The sequence below is a fragment of the Rhinolophus hipposideros genome, assembly GCF_964194185.1.
Source record: "Rhinolophus hipposideros genome assembly, chromosome: 1".
Taxonomy (NCBI): Eukaryota; Metazoa; Chordata; class Mammalia; order Chiroptera; family Rhinolophidae; genus Rhinolophus; species Rhinolophus hipposideros.
In genome coordinates this window covers 80,521,362-80,546,825 of record NC_138047.1, presented here as the reverse complement: position 1 = coordinate 80,546,825, position 25,464 = coordinate 80,521,362, and the positions used below count along the sequence as shown (strand labels likewise).

General features: G+C 39.5%; 1 protein-coding gene across 2 annotated transcripts in view; it reads left to right on the top strand.

The window, feature by feature from the left end:
* LEF1 (lymphoid enhancer binding factor 1) overlaps positions 1–25,464 on the top strand; it is a 112,213-nt gene that overhangs the window by 66,557 nt on the left and 20,192 nt on the right. For both annotated transcript variants that reach the window (XM_081056157.1, XM_081056156.1), the window contains exons 4-8: positions 11,497–11,629; positions 17,106–17,196; positions 18,875–18,958; positions 20,990–21,112; positions 22,134–22,296. In XM_081056157.1, the coding sequence (XP_080912283.1) occupies positions 11,497–11,629; positions 17,106–17,196; positions 18,875–18,958; positions 20,990–21,112; positions 22,134–22,296 (594 nt within the window). The remainder of the gene's footprint in view (positions 1–11,496; positions 11,630–17,105; positions 17,197–18,874; positions 18,959–20,989; positions 21,113–22,133; positions 22,297–25,464) is intronic.

Below are 25,464 nucleotides of genomic sequence, written 5' to 3'. Positions count from 1 at the left end.
AGGTGCTAAGAAATCAACCAATAGGGTGCTGCAGTGTCATGTAATCAGAAGTCATTCTCGCTTTTATTCTGATTTCTCTCTGCGTTCAGCCTTGACTTCAGTCCCTTTATTTACAGGTTCCAGTTACTGAAAAATAGGGGGTCCCCTTTTTGACTCCCAGAATGAGTTATTTCCCTTTGTAGTCATTCTTTTTAGCAATTCACAGTGAAAAGTTCATCTGTTTGGGATAAAACAGATCTGAATGAAATCCAAGTTCAACCATTTACAGGCTAGCCTGTGTGACCTTGGGCAAAACTTAACCTTTCTAAGTCTCAGTTTGTTTCCTCATTTGAAAATGGAATAAATTTGATCACCAATATCAGAGCATCATTCATAGTTCCTAGACTATAGTATAAATATTCAGTGAATGCCCTTTTTCTTGTCTTTCTCACTCAAACATCCAGGTTTTAACTATTATGACCTATGCTTTATCTCATCTCGGTTGCCTTTCTTTGATTTATTTCATTCTACCATGTTTACTTCACGTTGCATTTAGTGCATTATTAATGATTAGTGAATTATAAGACATTTATATGATTCTTCAGCCACCCTAAAGGGTCACATAATTAAGTTAAAATAAAGCTTAAGTTAGACAGTACCTTGTAGTAGAAGAGTAGCACTTAAATATAAAATAATGACTTTTCTAAAAATTTTCTTAAAAGGCAAATGATCGGCCAAAATCTGACATGTTGGTTGTTAATGTTGGAGAGAAAGCCAAAGCGCTGTTTAAAGTTTCCTCAAACTAAATTTATTTGGACTTTCAAGTCTGTTTCGAACTTTTCCATTCCTTAAGCCATGACCTTGAGATCAACGTGGCACTTTCTTCACACACAGTTCTACCTGATTCCCCTGGGGTTGGGAAGAGCGAAGGGGAAGAGGCGCTAATCCGAACTCTCATCCCTTCCCCTCTGAAGGGCAGCTCCTGTCAACTCTGATATGTGAGGAATATACTGTTGACTTTGTAGTACCTGGATTAAAGGAAGAAAAGAGGAGAAGAGAAAAAATACAAAACTAACTGAACTTCAAAACTTTCTAGTGTAATCAGAATAACTGTAACACCAAATAATAATGTTTGTAATGGCACTTCATTTTTGTCTGCTAACGATAAATTGGTGATAACGTTTTGTAAACGAGAGGAAAAAAATGAGCAAGTTAAGTGGGTTATCTTTGTTTTAAAGGAGGGTGTTAGGCCTTGTAGCATCCTGAGCTTATCAGAGCTGCCCTCTGTCTCCCCCTCTCCCATTTTTGGAAAGAGAGATTATGGGGTAGGCCCGGCACAGTCACATGAGCCCTTGAAAAGCAGAGGGGGTTCTCCACTGTTCATACCAGAGAAGAGGAAGTCAGACATTCAAAACAAGAAGCATTTGATGCACCATTACTGGCTTTAAGATGGAGGGGGCTATTTGTCAGGGAATGGGAGTGGCCCCCTCCTGACAACCAGCAAGGAGATGGGGACATATCACCAGGGACTGAGTTCTACTAACAAGCAAAGTGAGATTGCAGAGCCTGCCGTCAGGAACGCAGCCTGCCAGTATCTTGTGATACCCTGAGAGAGGACCCAGTCGCACTGTACTGGAATCCTGCTCACGGAATCTGTGAGATAGTCAACTGTGATGTATTAAGCCGCTAATAAGTTTGTTGTAATTTTCTACACAGCAATAGAAAAGATAAGGATCAATCCCTGTTTTTTTATATAAGGGTCTGAATTCTTTCTTGAAAGGAGTTGACTTCTTGGTGTGGAAAACCTCATTCAGACAATTAGTCCTAAGAAATAGGTATCGAGTGTCTCTACTTTGCTGGGGCCTGTGCTCCATGCAGGGGATAAGTCACCAAGGCACGACCTCTATCTGTGTGTGAAAACAGATGTACAAACAGGTAGTAACAGCATGGTGTGGTCATGCATAGAGCCAGGTCCCAGGGGCTGCAATTGCAGAGCAGAGGATGAGTGAGAAGACCCAAGGGAGTGAAGAAGGCTTCTTAGCACCAAAGGGTGCAGCTCCGTAGTCCCAACTGTTGTGTGTCAAGAATCCTTTTGAAGAAAATAATTCAAAATCGAATGAAAAACACAAGTCTGGAGTTCTATACTGAGTTAAATTAAAGGAGTCAAAAGAGTTTTTAAAATTTTAAATTTGTAAAAGGATATGCTATGTATTTTTGTTTGCTTTTCAGATTTCTCTTGATTTGCACATTTAGAATATTAGAAAATAAGAGGGAGAAAAAATACCGATAGCTTAGGATATTACAAATGCACTCCGTCTTTGTAACCCGTAAGTTAATTTCTCTCTAAATTCACCATAACCGAAACATTACCTTTCACTCCATTAGCTTGGATCATCAACTGTTTCTGTACTATTACTGTATTAAAGGCATCAGTTCTCAAAGTACTGTCTATGGACCCCTGGGACTCCGAGATAGAGTGTCCACAAGGTGAGAACTGTTCTCCTGATAACACTAACACACTGCGCTTTTCCACTGTATTGACATTTGCAGAGATGGTGCAGAAGCAATGGTGGGTAAAAGTGCTGGTGCCTTGGCACTGAATGGGACCAGTAGTCACTGAATTCTGTACCTCAACACCCTCCCAGGAAAAAAGAAAATTCCAGAGTCACTTAAGAATATCCCAATAAAGCAGTAAAATTTATTAATTTTATTAAATCTTGACCTTTGAATGCATAACTGACAAACAAACCATGGTTTATTCCAACTTTGGTATTTGGCAGATATTTTCTCCCAAATGAGCAGACTCTCTCTCTCTCTCTTTCTTCAATGAAAACAGTTGACAGCATTTGTCACCAGTCATAAACCCTGAGGTTTCAAGCAAAAATTAGAATATTAGAAATTTGTATCAACTGCCGTGGGCTCGATAGCTTCCCAAATTCTTAAAGCTTTTCTGGTGACATCAGTGATAATATGAATGAATGTGATTTTTAATGTATAATGAAACATATCAACTCCATGAACCAGTATTTTCCAGATGACCAATGTTACAAAATGATACATAGGTAAATTCATAGTGCAAGACAGATCAGTGGATTTTAATGTAAGAGCAGAAAAAGTATATTGATACGGTTTTGCTTTTTTAAAGATTTTTTTATTGGGGAAGGGGAACAGGACTTTATTGGGGGTACAGTGTTCACTTCCAGGACTTTTTTTTTTTCCAAGTCAAGTTGTTGTCCTTTCAATCCCAGTTGTGGAGGGTGCTGTTCAGGTTCAAGTTGTTGTCCTTTCAGTCTTAGCCGTGGAGGGCGCAGCTCAGCTCCAGGTCCAGTCGCTGCTACCAGTTGCAGGGCGTGCAGCCCACCATCCCTTGCGGGAGTCGACAACCTGTGGTTGGGAGGATGCGCTCCAACCAACTGAGCCATCTGGGAGGCAGCTCAGCTCAAGGTGCCGTGTTCAGTCTTAGTTGCAGGGGGCGGAGCCCACCATCCCTTGCGGGATTCGAGGAGTTGAACCAGCAACCTTGCGGTTGAGAGCCCACTGGCCCATGTGGGAATCGAACTGGCAACGTTCAGAGTTAGGAGCACGGAGCTCTAACCAACTGCGCCATCGGGCCGGCCTATTGATACGATTTTTGATTCCACATTGCAACTAGCCTTTAAAAACCTACCACTTGTTGAGGTTTGGTACAGTATCAAAGATGAGGCTCCACAGTGATCTGAAAACAACTATTAAAATAATCCTTCCCTTTCCATATGTGTGTGAGGTCAGATTTTCTTCATATACTTCAAACTAAGTAAAATAATCAAAACGGAGATTTGAATGTGAAAGCAGATAAGAGAATCTAGTTGTTGTCATTAAACCAGATGTTAAAAAGATTAGCAAAAACATATAACTAAATGTCACTCTTCTTATTTAATGTTTTTGTTTAGAAAATGGTAATTTTTTATAAAAACATTTTTTATGTTAACATGAATGGGTTTGTCATTTTTAAATGAATACTTTTAAATTTCTCATTTTAATTTCTAATGTGATAAGTATTTATAAATAAATCCACACAAACAGAAGCTCATTGGAGGATCCTCAATAAGTTTTAAGAGTGTTAAGGGTACCGGAGACCAAAAAGTTTGAGAACTGCTGCTGTAAGCCATTTTTGAACAATGATTAAAAATAGATTTTATTATCTATTAAATTATAATCTACCATGTTTCCCCGAAAATAAGACCTAACCGGACAATCAGCTCTAATGCGTCTTTTGGAGCGAAAATTAATATAAGACCAGGTCTTATTTTACTGTAAGACTGGATCTTATGCAATATAATAACATAATAAAATATAATATAATGTAATATATTACCGGTTCTTATATTAATTTTTGCTCCAAAAGACACTTAGAGCCGATTGTCCGGCTAGGTCTTATTTTGGGGGAAACACAGTTATGGAAGAAATAAAGCAAGCACATGGAAAACCTGTGTGTACATGTATCCATAGCAAGTTCTAAGCCAGAATGTTATGTGTTGTTTAAGGTTTCAGGCATGAGGTGCCACTTGTGATGGATCCTGAAGGGGGTGGGAGGGATTTCTATAAGCAGTGATGAGAGGAAGGTGTTGAAATATCAGACACTTTAGACCAGGGGTGTCCAAACCTTTTTCAATGTTTTTTCACCAAGGGCCATATGCGGTAAAATACACAAACAGCCGGGCCACTCACTCGAGGTGAAGTACGTATTGCCTCACCTGGTTTATTTAAGTAAACTAAATATATTTTTGGAATTTGCTGCTGGCCAATTAACAATGGATTGCGGACCACAGTTGGACCTCGGGCTGCAGTTTTGACACCCCTGCTTTAGACTAAAAGTATGTTGACAGAGTAGGGAAGGGAGAGTTTAGTGGGGAATTTACCTGAAAGAAAGCATAGTTCTAAATTCTAAAACTTAGCTTTGTCTTAGAGATGAGTGATTTGAATTTTTGGAAGCAGAGTAATTCATTTATTAGCTGTCTTTTTCCTTTTCTCTTTCCTTTATCCATTCCACAAATATTTATTGAGCATGTATTATGTGCCACGACCTGAATTAGCTGTTTCATGTGCATTGCTCATTAATCCTCATCTTAAATCCTGTCAGGTATGAATAATACCCATTTTACGTATGAGGAAACCGAGATTCTGAAAAATTAAGTGAATTACGTAAGCACAGTGACTAAGTGACATTTAAATGTTTGGGATTTGAGCTCACTGACTCTAGTGCCCATGCACTTGAACAATAAACAATAGTATTACTCATCTTTTCCATTTGGCAATCAGAGGATGCCAGGATTGTTTTTAGTTCTGCAGGGATATAAGCTGTGGACTTCAGAGTCACTGACTTGAGTCAAATCCTGTCTCTGCTACTTAAGATACCGTGTGATCGTGTACAAATTACTTACCCTCTCAAAACCATGGTTTTCTTCTCTATAAAGCAGAAACCTTAATGCCTAACTTAAGGGTGATTTCAGTATTAAATGAGGTAACGTATGGAACCCACTACCTATAGAGAACTTGGAACATTATGGTGCTTCACACCTTTGCTTTATAGCAGCTCTTGCAGCAGTCTGTTTGTAGTTCTGCAGTGACATCAGCCTTCCCCAAGTGATCAGCTGTACCCATGGCAGGCCACACTCGCCTGGCAGGGCTGTTTGGAGTAGAGATGGAGAGAGGAGCTGAGTAGTGAGCCGGAAGAGCAAGAAGTTAGTATCAAACAATGCCAGTGTAAGTCCTCTCTCGACTAATTATTACTGAGCTGTGTGTCCAAAAGGACTCAGCCTTCTCATTTATAAACACAGAGGTGATACTGCCCACTTACGTAGATGAGTGCCAGAGAATATAAAGGCACGGCCACAATGGCGGGCACTTACTGGGTGTCTGATCCACATTAATTCCTTTCCCTGTGACATGCTCCTTCCTCTCTTAGGCAAACATCCCAGGTGTCTGGTGATGGGAAAGGTCACTAGACTATCCCTTTGTGTCCATAGTTGGACTTAGGGACCTTTGTGAACCTTAGCACTTTACCAGTTCCTGCTCGGAAATCTTCAGAGCCTGGGGCCTCATTGTTATCTGAAAAGAGCTGCTGCAGCACAACCAGCTGTGGTCTTAGATTTGAAAGCCACATCAGACCTAAATCAGGTGTTTGGCTTTGATGGGTCTTAGGAAAGATTTCCAGTACTAGATGTTACTTTTGAGGTCAAATCAATGCAAGAATCATTGTTTCCCACTGGACTGACAAATCTGCTCATTTTTGTGGGAAAGCTTGAGAAGAAGAGGGAAGGCGCAATATGCAATTACACGGCTTCTGTTTCATGAGTACCAGACTTCCTAAGAGTTTAATAAAAAGTAAAATGCCACCATAACGATTGAGGCCACGTGAAATTCCTCATCTCAGTAAGTTGGTGGATGTTAAAACTTCCCCGGATTCGATCATTACCAGGAGGGCCACTGATACAATGCAAAGCCAGCTGAAGTGGAACTCAAGACCTTTACGCACAGCCGGATCCTGCGCTGTGGTTTTAGTCGAAAGCTGGAGATGTACACAATGGGGACAAACTACCAGGCCAGCAGGTCTCTCCCCCAATTACTCTGTTTACCAGCAGGCCCAGGCCATAGCCAGGCACTTTTTAGTTCTTCCCAGAACCATACCCTCGGAGGCTGACAACTTGCACGACAGCTAGAGTTAACTGCCAGCGGTGAGTGGGTCATTTCTGGGACCGCTGCTTTTAGGGTGGCTCTCAGAATCTCTTAAGTAGCACTCACTATGTGTCCACAGGAGGTGTGGGGTTTTTGGGCTGTGATGCCGAAGAGGTCCTTACCTGCAGGGAGCAGCCTGGGTGGTAGGCACGCTAGCTTCTTAGAATGCTTTCCAGTCCTTGAGAGAAAGGTGGCAGTTGAGTCTCTGCAGGTCTAACCGCTTCTACTGAGGTGTCTCTTTGTCTGAGGGGATTCCTGTGCCTGGGACAGACCACACAGTCATTTCATGGATCACATCCTGTCAGGTGTGGCCCACATGGTCAACTCCGTGTGCAAGATTTTGTGAACTTGGCTCTTCAGGGAGGCTGCGTAGTGTACTGGTAATGAACATGGCCTCTAGAGCCAGACTTTCTGTGTTTGAATCCTGGCTTTGCCACTCACTTGCTCTACACCCTTGGGAAAGTTGCTTAACTTCTCCATGCCTCAGTTTCTTCATAAGTAAAAGGAAGATAATAATGGTACCTGCCTCAAAGGTATTCTAAAGTGCTTAGCACACAGTAAGTACTTGGTGTTAGTTGCTATAATAATGATGTGCTTTGTGGGTAGGATGGCCTGGTGGTGGTTTCTCAAATTTGGGGAAGGATTACGGGCTTCCTACTGAATAGCCTTGTGTGGGTGCTGAGTTAGGTGGGGGAGCTGTCTTCTATAGTGCACTCTTGATATTTTCTGCCCCTTTTCCAGTACCTACTTTTTCTCTTTGTTATTTTTTCCTTTGCACACCTGACCGATCACCTACCTGACATTAAAGAGTATACTATAGTGTAGTTGGAATCAAAAGACCAGGCAGGGTCTGTGGCCTGGCTTAGCCACTTATTGCCGTGTGAGCTTAGATAAGTTCCTGTACTTCTTTAAGCCACAGTGGGGTTTGGGGGGTGACACTAGGCTGCTGGGTATCTCATAAAGGTAGAGTAATTGTGCCTGCTGTACCCCTGGGAAAATGAAACAAAGGGCACACATTGGGAATTCCTGGTGCTTCTCCACTGGAAGCTAGAACTTACCTGAAAAAGAATCAAAGTGATTTTTACCATTTCTCCCTCTCTAGCAGGGAGATGTATAGAGGAAAAAGCACTAGACTAGCAGCCAAGAGACTGGGGTTCTATTAAGTGAGGTCTCAGGTGCACAGTGATGGAATTTCACTATTACGTGATCCCACTATGTTGAGTGACTGAGGGGTTTCCACTCACACTGTGTTCACAGCGACCCTATACTACTCGAACTGTGTAGTTAGCAGCACTGTATTATGAGGGCTGGCAATAGTCATGGCTTGATCTGGTGGCCTCCGTGTCCTGTCTTAGAAAACAAGGATCTTGGACTAAATGAACTTTTGGTGTCTTACAGCTTTAAGGTGATATGAAGGCTTAGATATAGGTGGTCTCTCCTATGACCAGGTTCCTTTTTTTTTTCATAGTACTTGATGCTATCTTCTCAGATTTTGCTTGTTGTTTTTCATGTATTTACTCTTTGTCTTCAGTACCCCTACTCCCACTTCAGGGCTGCTGGAAAGGAGGCTGCTTGAGAACAGGGACCTACCTGGTCTGGGTTGGCCATCAGTGCTAGAGTAGCACCGGGCACATTATACGTGCTTACTAAATATACACAGGCCCACGTACACATGTGTAATTGTGCATTACAACGTAGTTACATGAATTTGTAGAGACTAGGTAGTCACTTGGTTATTCTTCCTCCCCCAACCCTTTCGCCCCACCCCAAGATACACCGTGTTGTTATTTGGAGACCTGAGGGCTAGAATTCAGAATGGTTGTATTGTCTGTCTTAAGACTTACTCAGAATGGCAGTGCCTAGGTTCTCACCTTGTATGTGCATATGGTGTCAAAGGACAAAACCTCCTGCTATCGGGGGAGGCCAGTTGAGGGCCGAGGACGCTTGGCTGTGATGGCGATGTGTAGCATAGGTTACATGCACAGTGGATGTGGTCGTCAGGAGGCAAATATAAACCTTAGAAGCGCGCTCATATAATACTGAGATTTCATATTGCTTTTGTTATTTGGCTACAAAAATGGACTTAATCCTTGTTGGCTTTAACAGACGACTAGTGCTGCTTCCGCTATCCATCTTGCAAAATATAAGACAAGGCCAGAGCTTAAATTAAAATCCTTGGCTTCTTATCTCCTTCCCACAGGAAAGCAAATCTGTGTTGAAAACCGTAAAATTAAGAGGAGAGCAAGGATAGCATAATTTAGCGGAAATTCGTGGCACCAGAGTCTGAGCTATATGACTGGAGGGGTGGGTCAGACATTAAGAAGATGCTGCCTGCTAATGCGAGTTCCTTACGGTGGTGCTCTGGAAATGAGACAGGCATGCAAAATATATGTATTTCCAGAAGATTTCTGCAATGCTTACTCTTTCTTTATAACTGCCGTAAGAAAATATCTTGGTAGGTTGTTTGGCAATTATGCTTCTTATGAGACTTTGGAAATGCAAGTCAAAGCAGTTATTCTAAAGTTTAACAGTTGAAATGTGTTCATTTTAGCATTTGGGTGTTGAGATTTTTGTTTCCATTTTTAAAAGCGTTCAGAAGGATATCCTCCTATCCCTGCACCCACCATCCCACCCAGCCCCCACCCCACCTCCTTTAGCATTCTAAAGTCCTTGTATTTAAGAAGCTCATCTGTGTATTTGGCAGACTGCATCATTACCACTTGAAAAGCACTGAGACATTTTTTTTAACCTTTTACACATTTATATGCATAGATGCCAGTGCTGAGGTACATGGAGAAAAGGCGTGTGGCTTTGATAATAGTGCTCTATTTAATAAATGCCAAGGGCTATGAAAGTTCTGCCATTAGAGAGGAGCTGTTAATTATAAAATAAGGAAAATACAGTATGGAAATTATATCATTGTCTAAAAAAGTGTGATTTTCTCTTCCCCTTGCTTTTTCTTTTTGGTAAGTTTCTTTTGGGTGGAGGTTATAATGACAGGGTATAGAGAATTACTATTACTGGCTGTAAAGAGAATTAAGTGTTACTAGGATAATTGTTCTGATTTTCCTGAGGGTACACCTTCTTATTGGAGCCACACACTTTTAATACCTAATTTGTAAAAAAACATCAAATACAAAATTAGTGTATGTCATAGGTGCAGCCACCCGACACAAATGTGTTACAGGGCCCTCAACCATTCAGATACCGACCTACATGATGAGGAGTGTATACAGTGCAGCTTTCAAACATTTCCTCAAATTTTTAAATACAGATATTTGCTTCTGGAGAAACAGATTTCACATGCATTTCATTCTATAATACAGTAAAAAAAAAAATCTCATTGATTCAAACTAATGCATTGAAGGCATGTCTGAAGGAGTGAATTCTGAGTATTCAAAATTCATTGTATCCTTTTCCTCTCAAAGTCGTAAGTTACTTATTACTATAGTGTTTGTAAACAGAGATCTTCCTGATTCTGCTTTAATTAGTAGATGTGTTTAAAACCAAACATATTTTGCATGTATATAACTGTGTTGAGTTTATTTTCTTTGGTGGGGCGGGGTGGAGGGAAGTGGGTGGGAAAAGATGTAGTTTCTGTAAAAAACTATCTCCCTGATGAGATTAACCTGCCTGAGTCTTGTTTGCTTTACTGATTTGCTTAAGCACTTTCTTGAGGGGAGTGGGGGAGAAATTCAGTTTAACCAAACAAACTGATCCCAAATTTCAAGTTGATGAAGTCCAAATAAATAACCTGTATCTTTAAAATTGTTATTGTTGTGTAGTTTTAGACTTCAAATTTATTTATTTATTTTTTATTTATTTTTTTAAAGGAGGTTGCAGCTCACAGTAGCCCATATAGGGATTGAACTGGCAACCTTGGTGTTATGAGCACCGCGCTCTGACCAACTGGGCTAACTGACAACCCCTAGACTTCCATTTTTTTAAAAAAAAATCTATTTGATAATAGTGCTCTATTTATAAGACACTATTTATAAGACAAATATAAGACATAAAATATGTTAAAATATATAAAATATAAACAATTTAAAGTGTTCTCACAAGCTATATCTCATATGCAGTTAAACTCAAAATTGGAAATTCCCTTTTATCAATTGTCTTCTACAAACTAGAGAACATGAAGATAAACTGAGTAGGGCTAAAATGTAATGGATGGTCACGTTTGATTGACAAAGCTATAAAACATGAAAAAATGGTATAACATGGTTCTTAAAGATGTATTAACTATAAAATTACGAATTCTATAAGCTAAGGGAATATCAGTACAGCAAATTTATATTGGGTTGTTTAAAAATTTGCTCTTCAAATTTGTAATGTCTTTTCATTTATTTGTTCATTGAACAATTTTTTATGAATGCCTTTTTATTGCCAGACATATATAATGAATAAAGAACTTATAAAACATTCATAACTTTTGCTCTCAATAACTCTTTGTTGAACTCAGTCTGAAGAGATAATTTAAAAGAGAGAGACAGAGAGTAAAAATATGTATATACAGAGATTCATGCCATGTGGAATAATAGTAATCAACTTAAATCTCCAGAGGGTCGCTGGGTAAATAACTGATAGTCTCCTGATGGGATATTCATGTACTTGAGTAAATAACATGAACAATTCTGAAGCCCTGAATGAGTACAGCAGATGATTTCAATAGTCCAGGTCTGGAGATGATTCTTGAGTTATGCTGATGCCCAGTTACTGCTAATGTGTGTCTGTTTCTTTGGAAGAGGAGGCAGGAGCTGGGCATCTATATTAACTGTTGACCTTGTGGTTCCTTTGCAGTCAAATAAAGTGCCCGTGGTGCAGCCATCTCATGCAGTCCATCCTCTCACCCCCCTCATCACTTACAGCGACGAGCACTTTTCTCCAGGATCACACCCGTCACACATCCCATCAGATGTCAACTCCAAACAAGGTGAGAGCTCTGCCCTCCCAGGCCTTTTTCATTAAAGGAGGATCCCTGTCTCATCGGCCGAAGTGACCTTACAGGTACCTTTGCTCCATGTCACTGGGTGGAGCAAAATAAAATTTTAGGAGATGAGTCATTCATTGGATAGCAATTTTTTATAAACCTGCAAGAATTTGTTGTTTCTTTTCTTTTACAAGATTAAACAAAAAAACAGAAAAGAAGCATAGAAGGGTTATTTTCAAAGCAATAGCTCTGAAAATCTAGGGTCCACAATATAAACCAGTATGTTGTGCAAATACACTACAAATTCAATCCTTGGTGCCCCCTGCAGTTATTCTTTTATTTCAGCATATACTAGGTGTTGATGGTAGTGTTAAAAGAAAAGTTAGAAAAGGGACCCAGTGGGAAATTTTTACTTTGAGCCTTTAATGATTTCTTTTGGTTTCAGTTATATCCCTATTGGGTTTTATCCTTTTTATTATTTACCAGCACCGTGTTAGATATAAGTAATAAACTATAAAACCATAACTTGAATCTTATTTGCTTCTCTACAGTATTAACAAGTTCCTCTTCTATATCATTTATGGAAAAACACGTAGCATAAGAGGTTTTTAAAATCAGAAGGCTTATGGGTGTGGGAGTGGTTGGCTGGAGGACAGAACTCGGGCTCTCCCAGCCTGATGATCCCATATCTGCTTTGATCAAACTTGGAAGGTGAACTTATTCCCGGGATGGCCTTTGCTCTTTCTGTGTACATAGCACTTGGACCTCAGTAGGATCTTTAGAACTTCAAAATAAAAAAATCCTGTACACCTAAAACTAATACAATATTGAATATCAATTCTAATTGAAAAAAAAAGAGAGACATTTTTAAAAGATCCTATAAAACCATGTGACGGCAGAGAACGCACACATGTACAATTTGCCATTGGCAGCACTTCACCTGTTTGTCCAGCCTTACCTCTGACCTATAGCAGACGACAAAATGTGTTAAGTGGGGGGAAAAGACAAGAGTGGCGTTCGGAGGCTGGGTGTTTTTTCCACCACTGTGAGCACTTCTAGGTTAAATATGTAACCCCTTTATTTTCCTACATGGTTAAAATAGACATCTTCTTTGAGGACTTAGTTCCTGTTGGATTTTGACTTGAGTGGAACCCAGGTACCTTTCCTTAGAGAAGGTAAGAACCACCTATGCAGAGGTTTCCAGGCTTGCCTCTGTTTTAGTCCTCATTTCTAGTCCTTTCTCTACTCCCTTTTACCAAGGATTTCCAAAGAATAAGAAACGTCAAAGACAGGTCTGGTGAGAAAGGGAGCTAAGATAGGCATCTTAGGAAGAAGGCCAAGTCTGAGAGGGAAGATCATGGACATGACCTTGGTTGTGGCAAGTGTGAGCTATCTGAAGGGAGACACGAGGTAGGCAGTTTAAAGATCCCAGTCCCAGAGCAGGGCCTGAGCTAGAGATACACACGTCGGAACTACAAAGGTATAGGTGACAGTTAAAGGTAGATGTAAAAGCTCAGGCAAGCTATTAGCAAAATGAATCCAGCAGTGTGTGTTTTATTCAATTTTTAACTATTTATTTATTCAAAGTTAGTTATATGGTGCTTCCTATGTCCCAGGGCCTGTTCTGATCACTTTGAAATGAACTTATTTAAAAGAATAACACGTGACGCTTCAGTAGTTTTTCTGTTAAGAATTCTAGGACGGGGGGAGGGGGGTTCACGGTGTGAGGGATGTAAAAAAAAAAAAATTCTAGGACAGTTCAATATTTTAAAAAGACCAGTAAATGATCAGCTATCAATTACATTTCTATTTTATCTTCCATTTTCAGCTCATTGCTACCCTACCTTGTTTTACCTTACTAGTTGTAATTATATCATCGCTTCTCAAACCTTTTTTTTAAACAAACTCTCCAGAACTAGAGATGGTCCAGCTTGCAGTTTCTTTGAAGTCTTTATTTTGTTGTAAAAATTTGTGTTATTTTTGCATTCTACCCTATACACTTTTTGTGTTGGTTTTAATTCCTTTTTTGTCCTGGACTTCATTTATCTCATCACCATTGTATCTCAGGGGATGTGTGAATCTTGGTTTAAAAAGAACGAATTTGTATGATTCTGAATTTATACCGTTCCATTTGGATACATTCATCACCAAAAAATAAGTTAAAAAAGCTCACTAGATGTCTTGTTTTTACTTTTTCTCACCTACTGCCTACCTTTGGGTTATATCATGTAGCACAACTAGTTAGAACATGGTACTGAGGCCAGAGCTGCTGATTTCATAGTTCCCAAGAGGCTGGTTAGCTTTATTAAAAATAAAAACAAAAAGAGTATCATGTGCATACGCTAACACTAGATAGAGCCATTCAGTTAATACAAACTGTTTCTCAGCAGAACCCATTCTCATTTGTAGGAAAATCACTTCAGGTTAATTTCCCATTAGGAAGCACCTAGGTTTTACCTTTCTCAGTGTGTTGGTGTGTAGCTATAGAAAAAGGAAAGAAAGATAATACCAATCGTTTTGTTCTACTCATTATGTCTGGTGAAAATGTTAAAGCTTTCAGGAAATACGGGGTTTATATACCTGTTGATATTTTTGTATTATTCGTTGTATCCTTATAAATAACAACAAAGACTCACATATCACTTATACTGTGTACCAAGCACTTTTCTGCATTACATATGTAATGTATTTATTCCTCAAAACAACCACTATTCAATTTTTATGCTGATTTTACAGAATAATAACAAATAACTTCCTTAGAGATACGTATTTGAGTGACAGGCAGAATTGATATATCCATACAGTCTGACTTCAAAATCATTTTATCTGTATTTATAAAAGTTACTTACTTTTATACTTTATAAGTACAGTTTAAGTATAAGTATAGTATATAGTATAGTATAAGTATACTTTAAGTATAGTTACTTACTTTTATACTTTTTTACTTTAAAAGCTTAAAAATCTTTAAGGCCAGACTAGATATAGTCTCCAGCACATAGTAAGTGTTCAGTACATACCAGTGAAATGAGTGATGTGAAATGTGTCTTTCGTAGACAGCAACTGGTGGAGAGTCACACACACTTCTAGGAATCTTTGGAAACAGGATCTTAAAAAATAAGCTGTTTGAAAACACAGACCCATTTTCCACTCTAGTTGTGACTTAAGCCACATGATGTTCTTGTATTTACCTGCAAAATGATTGATAATGTTGACCCAGCATGGGGAATAGGTCGGTCTAAACACTTTCTATTTCACTTGTTCATTTGTTCAGTCGTTCAAGAGTATTTATTGAGGCCCTCCTCTGGAGAAAACCGAGGTTTGATACATAGATTGGTAAAACATAGTCTCTTTTTTCCAAGTAGTATTTAAGCTCTTGCAGGAAATCATTTGCATAAACGAGCTATAAAAATGAAGAACATCTTAAGTACCACGTTAAAAATACAAATAAAATGTTGTAGATTCGAAGAAGAAAGAGATTCCTCAGAGCTGTAAAAGTTAAAAGAATGTTCCGTGAGAGAGGGGTATTTGAACTATGAGTAGAATTTTAATAGAAATAGTCAAATTAAACACCCAGCATAGGAACTAGCATGTAGCAGGTGCTAAGTAAAGGGTAGTTCCCTCCTTCCTCTTTCGAGCAGTAAAGCCAAATCCAAGTTTGTATTTTTCGTTCTGCTGGATCACTCCGGCACAGCATCTCTAAGGGGCTGTTCTAGGCATACTCAGTACATGGACTTGTGTGGGGAGCAAAGTTTTGAACTTGTCCGCTTAGAGACTTGTTTGCACGCAAGTTACCTCTCTGCGTCCCAATGATAAGAGCCCAGGATGACACTTTCTGTGTGTACAGGCACTTCTGCTCTCTAACAAAAGGATTCAAGTAGACAATTCGGAGGGTCTCTCACTTCTGATCATGATTTTCAAGTTCTTATTTTCACGGGGTTTGCAAAGTCCTCAGTTAGTCTGGTTTTTCTTTTCAAAACAGCAGTCCCACTGCAGACCCTGAGGTTTGGGGAGCTTTCTGAATCTCAGGTAAGAGTGGCAGCCAGTGGGGGAAACTCCCCAATGAGTCCGAAACATCACGAATCACCCCTGTAGGCTCCCCTTAAGATCAACCCCTCTGCCCTTACCTTCCAGACCTAAGAAAAAAAAATCCCAGCATATGAACTTGAGTGTCCACTGTGGCCAAAAGAAGCAGAAAATCTAGCCCAAAAAAGAGATTTGAAAAACATTCTGTTAAAACAGCAAAACACGAGATGATCATGTAAAAACATGTAAGCTCTCTGTTGAGGGAGAGATTAAAGACCTTTCTCCTTCCTACCTACTTTCTATAAGAACTGAGAAATAGTTTGTCCTGACTTCAAAGTCAAATTAATGTCAACGTTGAAGGCAACACTTCTTAAGTCATTCCCATATGTTTAACGCCTTCAGTATCTTTTAAGATCCAAATGAAATGCATAATCATTTCAAACAGTAAAAAAAGACTACACAAAGAGTGTCTTCCATGTGCTCGCCCAACTCCACAGACTGGCCGATATATTTCTAACAACTGAATGTACCTTCTGGGGATTCAACCTGGGAATGTGTTTCTATGTGGAAATGGCCTTTTAAAGCAGATGAGCTGTGTGAGGAAACTGTTGTGGCTTTTTTATATTCGGAATCACTTTCCCCCAAATACATTGAATCTAAGTTTTTATATTTTCCAATTTTTTTGCCTTACCCCTTCTTTTCTATACCCAAGGTAAACTATAAACGAAGAGATGTCGTTTGGGACTAGGATTAGGTATAATCCTTAGGTGGTTTTTACAGTTACAGGACAGTGCACTCTAGGGAGTATGAGCTCAAGAAACCATTTGGTGTCACTCTTGTTTTCTGTGGAATACAACTAATCCCCAACAGCTTGACCTTGACGCCCAGAGGACTCAACTTGATGAAGAGCTTAGTTGGAGCCGAAGTGGCAGAGACCAAATGAATCATATCAAGGGTGACCATTATGGGGCTGAAGATGATTCCTAATTAATCTTTGATCCTCTGAGGTACCACGTTTCCCAAATCTGTGTGTCCATAAGGGAGCCAATAAAAATATGAAAGTGGCAATTTACCTAATCCTTGAGGGCCATGGCAGGCCATCTACTCAGGAAGGGCTCTCATTTGCCATTCTACAAAAAAGCAATTGTCTACCATTTTCTTAACCAAAGTGAAATAATGTGGGCAAACTAAATAATTTAAGTCTCATTTGATGACTGTTTTACCAGCAGTGTAGTTACTCTTTCAGCAGTTCTCAAGATGTACTGTTTTAAGACCTGTTTTCTCAGATGTTGAAATCTTGAGAAAAGATAACAAACTGACTTCTCTGACATGAATCTGATAAATAAATGTTTGGTTCTAGACTTTAAGAAGTTTAAGCATTTTATTGCCTTTATATTGCTCTAAGAGTCAAATGCCCTATAAATCTGAACGCTCTTCTCTCTCTTCTTTTTAATAGGCATGTCCAGACATCCGCCAGCTCCTGAGATCCCTACCTTTTACCCCCTGTCTCCGGGTGGTGTTGGACAAATTACCCCACCGCTTGGCTGGTAAGATACTTCCTGCAAACTCCAGCCAGGCACTTGAACACATGTTCTTGTACTTTCCATTCAATGGAAATTAGCTTTATGAATGATAACACTTGTGGAGTTGAGGAAATTTCACATCAACAAGCAAGGTGCTAACTTTATTTCATTTCAATTTAAAACATTAAAAAACATAACAGACTTTGAAATGGATTGAATCCGTTTGCTAATATGTGTAGAAAATGACTATGTAGCATTTGCTTTGAAGCTTATAGTTTTATGGATTCAATTTGTGGCTTTGGGCATTTGCTATGCCTGTACAAAGTGCTCGGTGTGGGTTTTCTTTTCTAGTTTTTTATGAAAATTTATAGTTTTGAAACAAACTTAGACACATTGAATATGTACTTGCCTTGCTTATAAATGAGCAAGTGAGGTAAATGACAAGTAACTAGAGAGAAATTTTAAAATACAACAGCATCTTTTGAATTTTAATAAAGTAAGCTCCAATTTGAGTTCAGAGAAGTACAAAACTAATGTTTGCACCTTTTTCCAACCCCAGAATCCAAAAGTTCTTTATTTCTAAAAAATTCGTACAGTTGCCTTCAAAATTTTCTAAATTGTAAAGGGAAAGGAAAGGAAATATATTTTAGGAAGAGAATAATTCTATATATAGTGTAGCCTATTTTTACCATTTTATTGTTAACACACAATTTTCCCTGCTCCCACTCCCGTTCCTTCTCCATTCCTCCCCTCCCCACTGCTCACCCCATGGAAACTGTGCTTCAACTTGAGCAAATGTTCTCTCCTTTCTTTATCTGGGTCTCTGTCCCTACAGCCCCATGCCACTGTCCCAGTCTCCCTACCTCGACATTCTTACATTATCTCTCCTTCCACAAAGGGGTCATCTCGTCATGGAAATTCCGGTTCCCTCTAGCTTACTCTTTATTTAGTATTACATCTGTCCGTCAATACTGTTTGAGTGTTAATGGCTTATGCGTACATGGTCAAATCTGTATCATCAGTCTGTCTGAACCTAATGACTTAGGGGCAATAATCCTGTGCCTGTGCCAAGTTGTGTCAGTGGCAGCTAGAAATAAAGACTGGAAATGAAAAATGTGAGATGTGGAAACAGAGGAAGAGATGGACATCTCAGAGTGGAGGGAAAGTAATTTCAATGACTTGATCTCTTATTTCTTGACTCTAACATGGGTATATGGTAGGGGAGAAGTGAAGGTGTTTTTAAAAAATATTTGTTCATTTTTATATAAAGTTTTATTTCCTTCTATCTTCCCTTTCCTGAAATTCTCAGATTCTGATGAAGAATCCACTAACTTTCTACTTCGAAAAGGAGTGTTTCTCCATTCTCAGGGTTCTGTTATATTCAATAAACATTTGTTACATGCCTACTTTGTTCAAAGCATTAATAGGGTTGGAAGAGGGGAAGGGATAAAAGACAAATAATTCATGGATTGGTTTGTTTTTAAAGTTGAGGGTCGGAGATTTTCTTTTCAAGGCAAAAGATGCTTTGATTGGGTGGAGGGCAAGGAATGGAAGCAGTTGGATAATTGAAGGAAAGCTCTGGTCTGTAATATCCCACAAAATTCTATTTGAATACTTCCCTCTTCCCCCCTCATCAAACTCTTACTGCTGGTTGGTAACTCATGTTTTGTCATTGATGGGTTCCTTTCTTCTGTGACCTCAGGCAAGGTCAGCCTGTATATCCCATCACGGGAGGATTCAGGCAACCCTACCCATCCTCACTGTCAGTCGACACTTCCATGTCCAGGTAGGTAGAGGTGAAAATTGGGCACCCCAGGACACGTTGCTCTTCCTGCGCTTGCATTTGTGCGGCTCTGCTTGCCTCTTGGTTGGCTAGGAGGGTGCATAGCTCAGCCACGTGTCTGTCTGTGCAGTGTGCCTGGCTCCCACACTAGGTGTCGTAGAGATTCCTGGGTAGGAGCCATACTCTGTGCCTCACAGCAAGCACCAGCCACACCCACCAGAGAGATGGACTCGGCCACACTGGGGAAACTGCCTCCAGAAGACTTCCTTTGCCACCTGACTGCAGGATGCGAAATGTCCTGAAAGTGGACCTCATAAGAGATTGTTTTATTCAAAATATGCCGGGAGTGGGGTCAGGGGAAGGATAAAGACTGGTTTGGTCTAAGTTCTATAATTTACTTTCTTTGAGGAAAGTTGTATCCGTTACATGTGACACTATTTGAAAATGCCCAGATAGTCTAGAACCTTTCTGGATCAAGGCTGTCAGAAGAGAAAGAATGGTGCTCACAGGCCATCAGGCCTTCCGGGGTGTGTCCTAGTGTGTGAATCAGGCCATGTGGCCGCACAGTAGTGCCAGCGAAGCTCTGTGAGGTCTGCCGCCACACCGCTCTGTGTCATGCTTTGCTTCTGGAAAGGATGGCTTCTGTGCCCTGTGCTTGATGTACACACATTGTGATGTATCATCTGTGTGTTCAATGTTGCTTTTTCAAGGGAGCTAGCATTACGGTGCCAGAAGTCAAACTTTTGGGTTAGTAACTGATTGTGAATCTTTACTTTTTATATAGGTATGAAATTCACAGTTTCTGTGGTAAATCTCAGCTTTTTAAAAAAACATTATTTGTTCAGCAAATTGTAAATCTAGCTAGTTGGGAGGGGATGAAATTAATATCTTCCCCCCAAATATATTTTTACACCTTCTAACATTGTAAGAACTATCCAATGACAGGATTTTCTTATAGGCCTCACGTATTTTTGCAAATGAGGCATTTAGCAAAGCATTAGTATTTGATCAGATATTTGTATTGTTACCATGCCGCCTTAATTTTAAAAAATTTGTTTCTGAAATATTACGTATCCAAGCAGAGTTCCTTCTTTCCTACCCAGATGAAGGAATTAATTGCACAGGCTATGATGAAAGACCTGAGAATGTTGTTCTTGCTGAATTACATGTTTACTTTAAAACAGTTTGAAAGCAAAGATTTCCAAAGCATACCCAAATTTATCCAAAGCGCTTGTTGAAAGTACTGTCTTTATTTTATTTTTCTTGCATGGCAGTTTCCCTCCTTTGTGTTGGACGGTGGTGGATATCTTAAGATTTTTTTGTTATGCTCTACAAGCATACTTGGGAAAAAGACTTTATTTAGCATGAGTAGTTTTTACCTTGATGCAGAACCGTATTCTTCCCTTTGATTTTGTTAATCGGTTTTCCATAAGGCTAGTTCTCTCAAACATTGTTTCTGTGTGGAAAATTATTTCGGATGATGTTAATAGCAGTCTTATTAGATTGGGGACTGAAGAAACATCTTTCTGTCCCTTATTTTCTCAGTTGTTCTTTACTAAAATTAGTAAAGAAAACCAACAATATGAGAAGACTATGATGGTTTGCTTGGGAATGTAGGCAGAGGTTTTTAAATGGATGTCTTTAGCTTTTATTTAATAGTCATTTAAAAGCAGAATCTTAATAAAGTGTTTTATTTCCAATAGTTGCTCTTACTGAAATTCTTCTTTTGAAAACTGCTTTGCAAGAAAAGTTACTCAATTTTTTTTTTTAATCCTATGGCCTAAAGCTGTCCCTGGAAAAATGCCAGATTCTACTATTAGTTTGGGGAAAAAAATTTCTGTTGTGAAGGGAATAATTATAAATATTTCCCATCAGAATACAGAAAGGAAAGAAATTAATGATCAACCCACTCTGATTTATAGTTACTACTCCTGAGCGTAACTGCTACTAGCAGTCAGTGGATGGTTTCAGAATCCTATCCAGCTCTGGCTACAGCCACTAGTACACATTGTTTCTTCTCTTTCCTCCTTTCAGGTTTTCCCACCACATGATTCCTGGTCCTCCTGGTCCCCACACAACTGGCATCCCTCATCCAGCTATTGTAACGCCTCAGGTCAAACAGGAACACCCCCACACTGACGGTGACCTGATGCACGTGTAAGTCTGCCCCCAGTCTCACCTGTGAACGCCTGAAGACACGGAGGATTTAATCATAATTTCTTCTCTATTGTTGAACCTTCCCCCTCTCTTTTATTATGGAAATCAGTGTGGCTTTGCTTTGAAAGCTCGATCCCTGAGGACTTTTAAGCGGCTTGATTCTCACTGTGAGCTGATTTTGATTCTGAGATTGGAAAGGAGCACCGACCCCAAAAGATCAAGGGAACCTCACCAAAATGGAGTAATCTTCAGAGCACAGGCACTGAATAATCCTGAGCTGTGTAGCCATTTAGTACCAAATTTCAGCTGGGTTCTGATTGTTGGGGAGCCCCTGGTGGTGCCTGAAGGGAATTGGAGAGTTCAGTGCTTGCCCAGGAGGCAGTTGCCCTGCCTTGCGGCTTCAGAAGCACAGAAATCAAAGGAGAGGGGCACACCACGCCCACGATTCGCTGTGGGGCCCGCGTGGTCTCAGCTGTGACAGTGGGGCTCAACCCTTTGAAGAGGTTAGGAATTGAGTTTCTTACTGTAGGGTTTGCAGACTCGGACAGGAGGATGGGGACTGCAGGAAGCACGGATAGTCCATGAGGCCCCAGCAAATGTAGGTAAAGCCAACATGCATTTGTTTGGGGGAGACAGCCTGAAGTTTCACGAGCTTGTCAGAGTGGCCCTTGACCTCCCAAAAGTTAAGAACCTCAGTTCTGAAAGAGGAATGACCACTTGTACTATAGGGTTAGCTTTTCCTGAGGTGACCAAGGAGTTCAGTTTCACACACCCATTTCCATTTTGTGTGGAACACTTCTATAGCCCGGGGGGAATTTCCTCAGACCAAAAGATCCTCACTCACAAAGCAGGAGAAGTTGATCTTCCAAGTTGGTGGTGTTCTGGGGGCTTGTGGAGGAACTAGGGTGTTGTCCCTGCCTGAGTTTAACTGGTGACATAAACAGATGCTCTGCTTCTCTCCTCCCATGTCTTCCTTATTCTGTTCTCCCCCTGCCCCAACACCACCACATCCACCTTTTAGGAAGCCTCAGCATGAACAGAGAAAGGAGCAGGAGCCAAAAAGACCTCACATTAAGAAGCCTCTGAATGCTTTTATGTTATACATGAAAGAAATGAGAGCAAATGTCGTGGCTGAGTGTACTCTGAAAGAAAGTGCAGCTATCAACCAGATTCTAGGCAGAAGGGTAAGTACTGGGATGGTATATAAATGTTCATGGGAAGTGCGGAACTGCTTCATTGACACCTGACCCAAATGGACTGCCGTATCAGGTGGTCATAGAATGCATTTGGGTAATCACCAGCCACTTTAGGAAGTAACAAAGAGAACAAGATACGTTGATAACCTTTTGGAGGATTAATTGATAAAATGCATTGTAAACAACTTAGATTATGCCTGGCACACAGAAAACTTCCTGTCCATGATAATCGCTTTCCCTGTTTGTTTTTAACAAGTATTTATTGAGTGTCTTTTATGTGCCAGGCATGGTAGTCCAGCAATTAGATAGTAATTGCTAAATAAAATAGATACTGTCCTTGCCTTCATGGAGTTGAAAGTTTTGTGACAGGATACAGATAGTAGACAAATAATTACCTGATGAATATGTAATTGTGACAAATACTGTGAATGTAAGAGCAAGATTCTGTGAGAAAGAGTAAGAGGGAGCTAGGGAAAGGCCCCTCTGAAAAACATAGTATTTAAACTAAGACCTAAGGGATGAGTAGGGGTTAACCAAATGACTGCGGGGGAAACATGAACTCTTCCCAGATGGAGCCCTGTGTGTGGACTCTTATCTGAAGCAGGAAAGCACTGAGCCCACCCAGGGAGCAACTGAAAGGCTTTCCTTGGAGGACCAGCCTTGTTTCTGGATGAACCCTGGCAAACAGAAGTTGGCCACTTCTTCCAAGATAGCAGCAGATCTGTGCCACGCAGAAGCTTTAAGTGGAAGAATTTATACGGGCTACAGAAGTCTTCATTCTGGAAAAATCACTCTCTGATTCTTAAAGTGTATATGAGACATGTTTCTGGAGAGCCCCTTTTCTTTTCATTCCTTCTTTGAACCATGCTAAGATATTTTTCTGAGCACATATTATATACCACGCACTAGACTATAACTAGTACAGTCACATTAAGATTATTTTTATCCATCCACCAACCAAAAGGCTAGTCAGTCTTTCCAGGTATTTTTCTCAGGATTAAAATGATTCAGATAGGTATCTGAAGAGTGGTAGAAAAAAATTTGAATTTTTCTAATTCAAATTATATTTTCACTGCAATTACATTGTAATTTTTAGAAATGCTTTATCACAATTATGGATGCTCTTCATATATGTGTAGTGGCTTCTTAATTGTGCACTTGGTGGGTATATTTGTTTTTTGCAACCTCTCAAAAAATCCATGATTTGCAAATGAACATTCAGTGAGGAGGGTCTAATGACCTTTATGAAACTTAGAGGATCATGTTTTAGCAGTTGTTGATGATCACTTTTACCATGTTTGTTACAAACCTAATACATTCCAGCATTCCTACGAGAAAGCATTCAGGCCAAGTGAACAGGCAAAGGGAAGCAGAATTGCTGCTTTGCATTATCGATTCCTGTTGGCTAACAAGAATAATACAGCTATTTTCAATCTGCAAGGCACCAGGGTTTCAGGGATAGGGTGCAGTGGCAGATTATAGCTTTTTGGTGCCCTGCGTACAATACTCTATCTCAGTGTGGATTCTTAAACACTTAATAACAGTAATTACAATGATTTCCCAAGCCAGATCATAGCTGAAGAGTGATTCCCATCATCTTTGAAGAACCCCACCTTGAAAAAGCTTAAAGGCTGATGACCATTTCCCCTGACCCTTTAAAAGAAGAAATTAGAGGAAGAGAAGGGTTGCCGTTCTTATTTTAGCTTGTGTAAAACTCTTAGCTTTTTTTTTCTTCCTCTTTTGAGTTAGGGTCCCCTGGTCTTCCAGCAGGAATTCTTTTCCTGCTCAAGAGACTAAGGATATGATATGGAGGTATGCTTCCTATTTTTAATGCACGTTTCCCACAGTTGCTACTTTCTCAGCTCCCTTAACAATCCCCAGATCAGAGCATGTGTCCTAAGGGATGGTTCTCATTTGGGGTCTTTCTCTGTCTTTGATTTGGACACCTGTTTCTATTTATAGGTCTCTGAGATCTTTGATTAAGATCAGGTTTTCTATCCTTTCATAACTCCCCTCTGGCAGAGTAGTCCTTGCTAGTTCTTTAAAGTTCCTGGATTTAAAATCATGAAGTTTTACACTGGAATAATTATAATTCTTAAAAGTGGAACTTAAATCCATCCCTGAACATTTAATCTTTTGATTTTTATTCATCTTTACGTATTTCTAAAATAGAAATGTTCATTCATATGAATTAAAGTTTTCTTCGTATTATAAATAACAAATCTTAACTTTCAGATAAGTTTTTTGTTTTTTTTTTAAGACCCTCCTGACTATTAAAGGAGGTCCATTTATTGCAGATGTATTGTCAGGATTTTTAAATCTTGGAACTGTATAAGTTTCTTCAAATTAAGTGGATATTTTCTCAACAACTTGGTTTAACAATGAAATTTGATTTTTTAAAAAATTAACTCTTAATTTTTCAGTAGGCAAAAATGATACAGAAGCATTTTTAGTCAATTGTCTTTCAGGAATTCCTGTAAAGGAAGATCATCTTTCTAATTTATACTACACTTATTTTTGCTTCAATGCAAAACTTGAATACTATTGTTTGACCTATTGTTTTACTCTGGTAAAGGATGTTTTGTGAGTAGATTTTGTGCATTAGAAATATCAGAAAACTAAAAGCAATTGAAGATACAAGTAAATAGTTGAGTCCGTGGCCTGCTTTTTCTCATTGCAGTTTGCTGAATTTTGTTAGCTCGGGTCTTTTCGCCAACCTATTTTTTTCACTGAAAACTACCTGGTTGTTTGCGTAGAAGACGCTAAACTCCATATGTATTTTGGAACATAAATTTCATAAAAGTTATTTCAGGTTTACTCAGCAAGTTATAAAGCTGCCACAAATTACATAAAGTTATACTGATATATTGCAGTAGCATAAGACAGATATTACTTGTCAAGTGCATAAACAAATTTTGTAATTTTATTTTTTTTGACTCCTTTTTCATTCATTTTTGGTCACACTTTGCCTCTGCCAGTCACATTTATTTAGTACCATTACTGTATAAATATTAATGATTAGTCTTTCGTCAAAAAAAGCAGTCGAGGCTGATCTTTTCCACCATGCCCAGTTTGTTTGTTTCTCCCTGTGAAGGTCTCTAGTACCAGGCCAGTGCCTCAGATTTAGGAAAGCTGTCAGTTGGTAGAGGCAGTGTG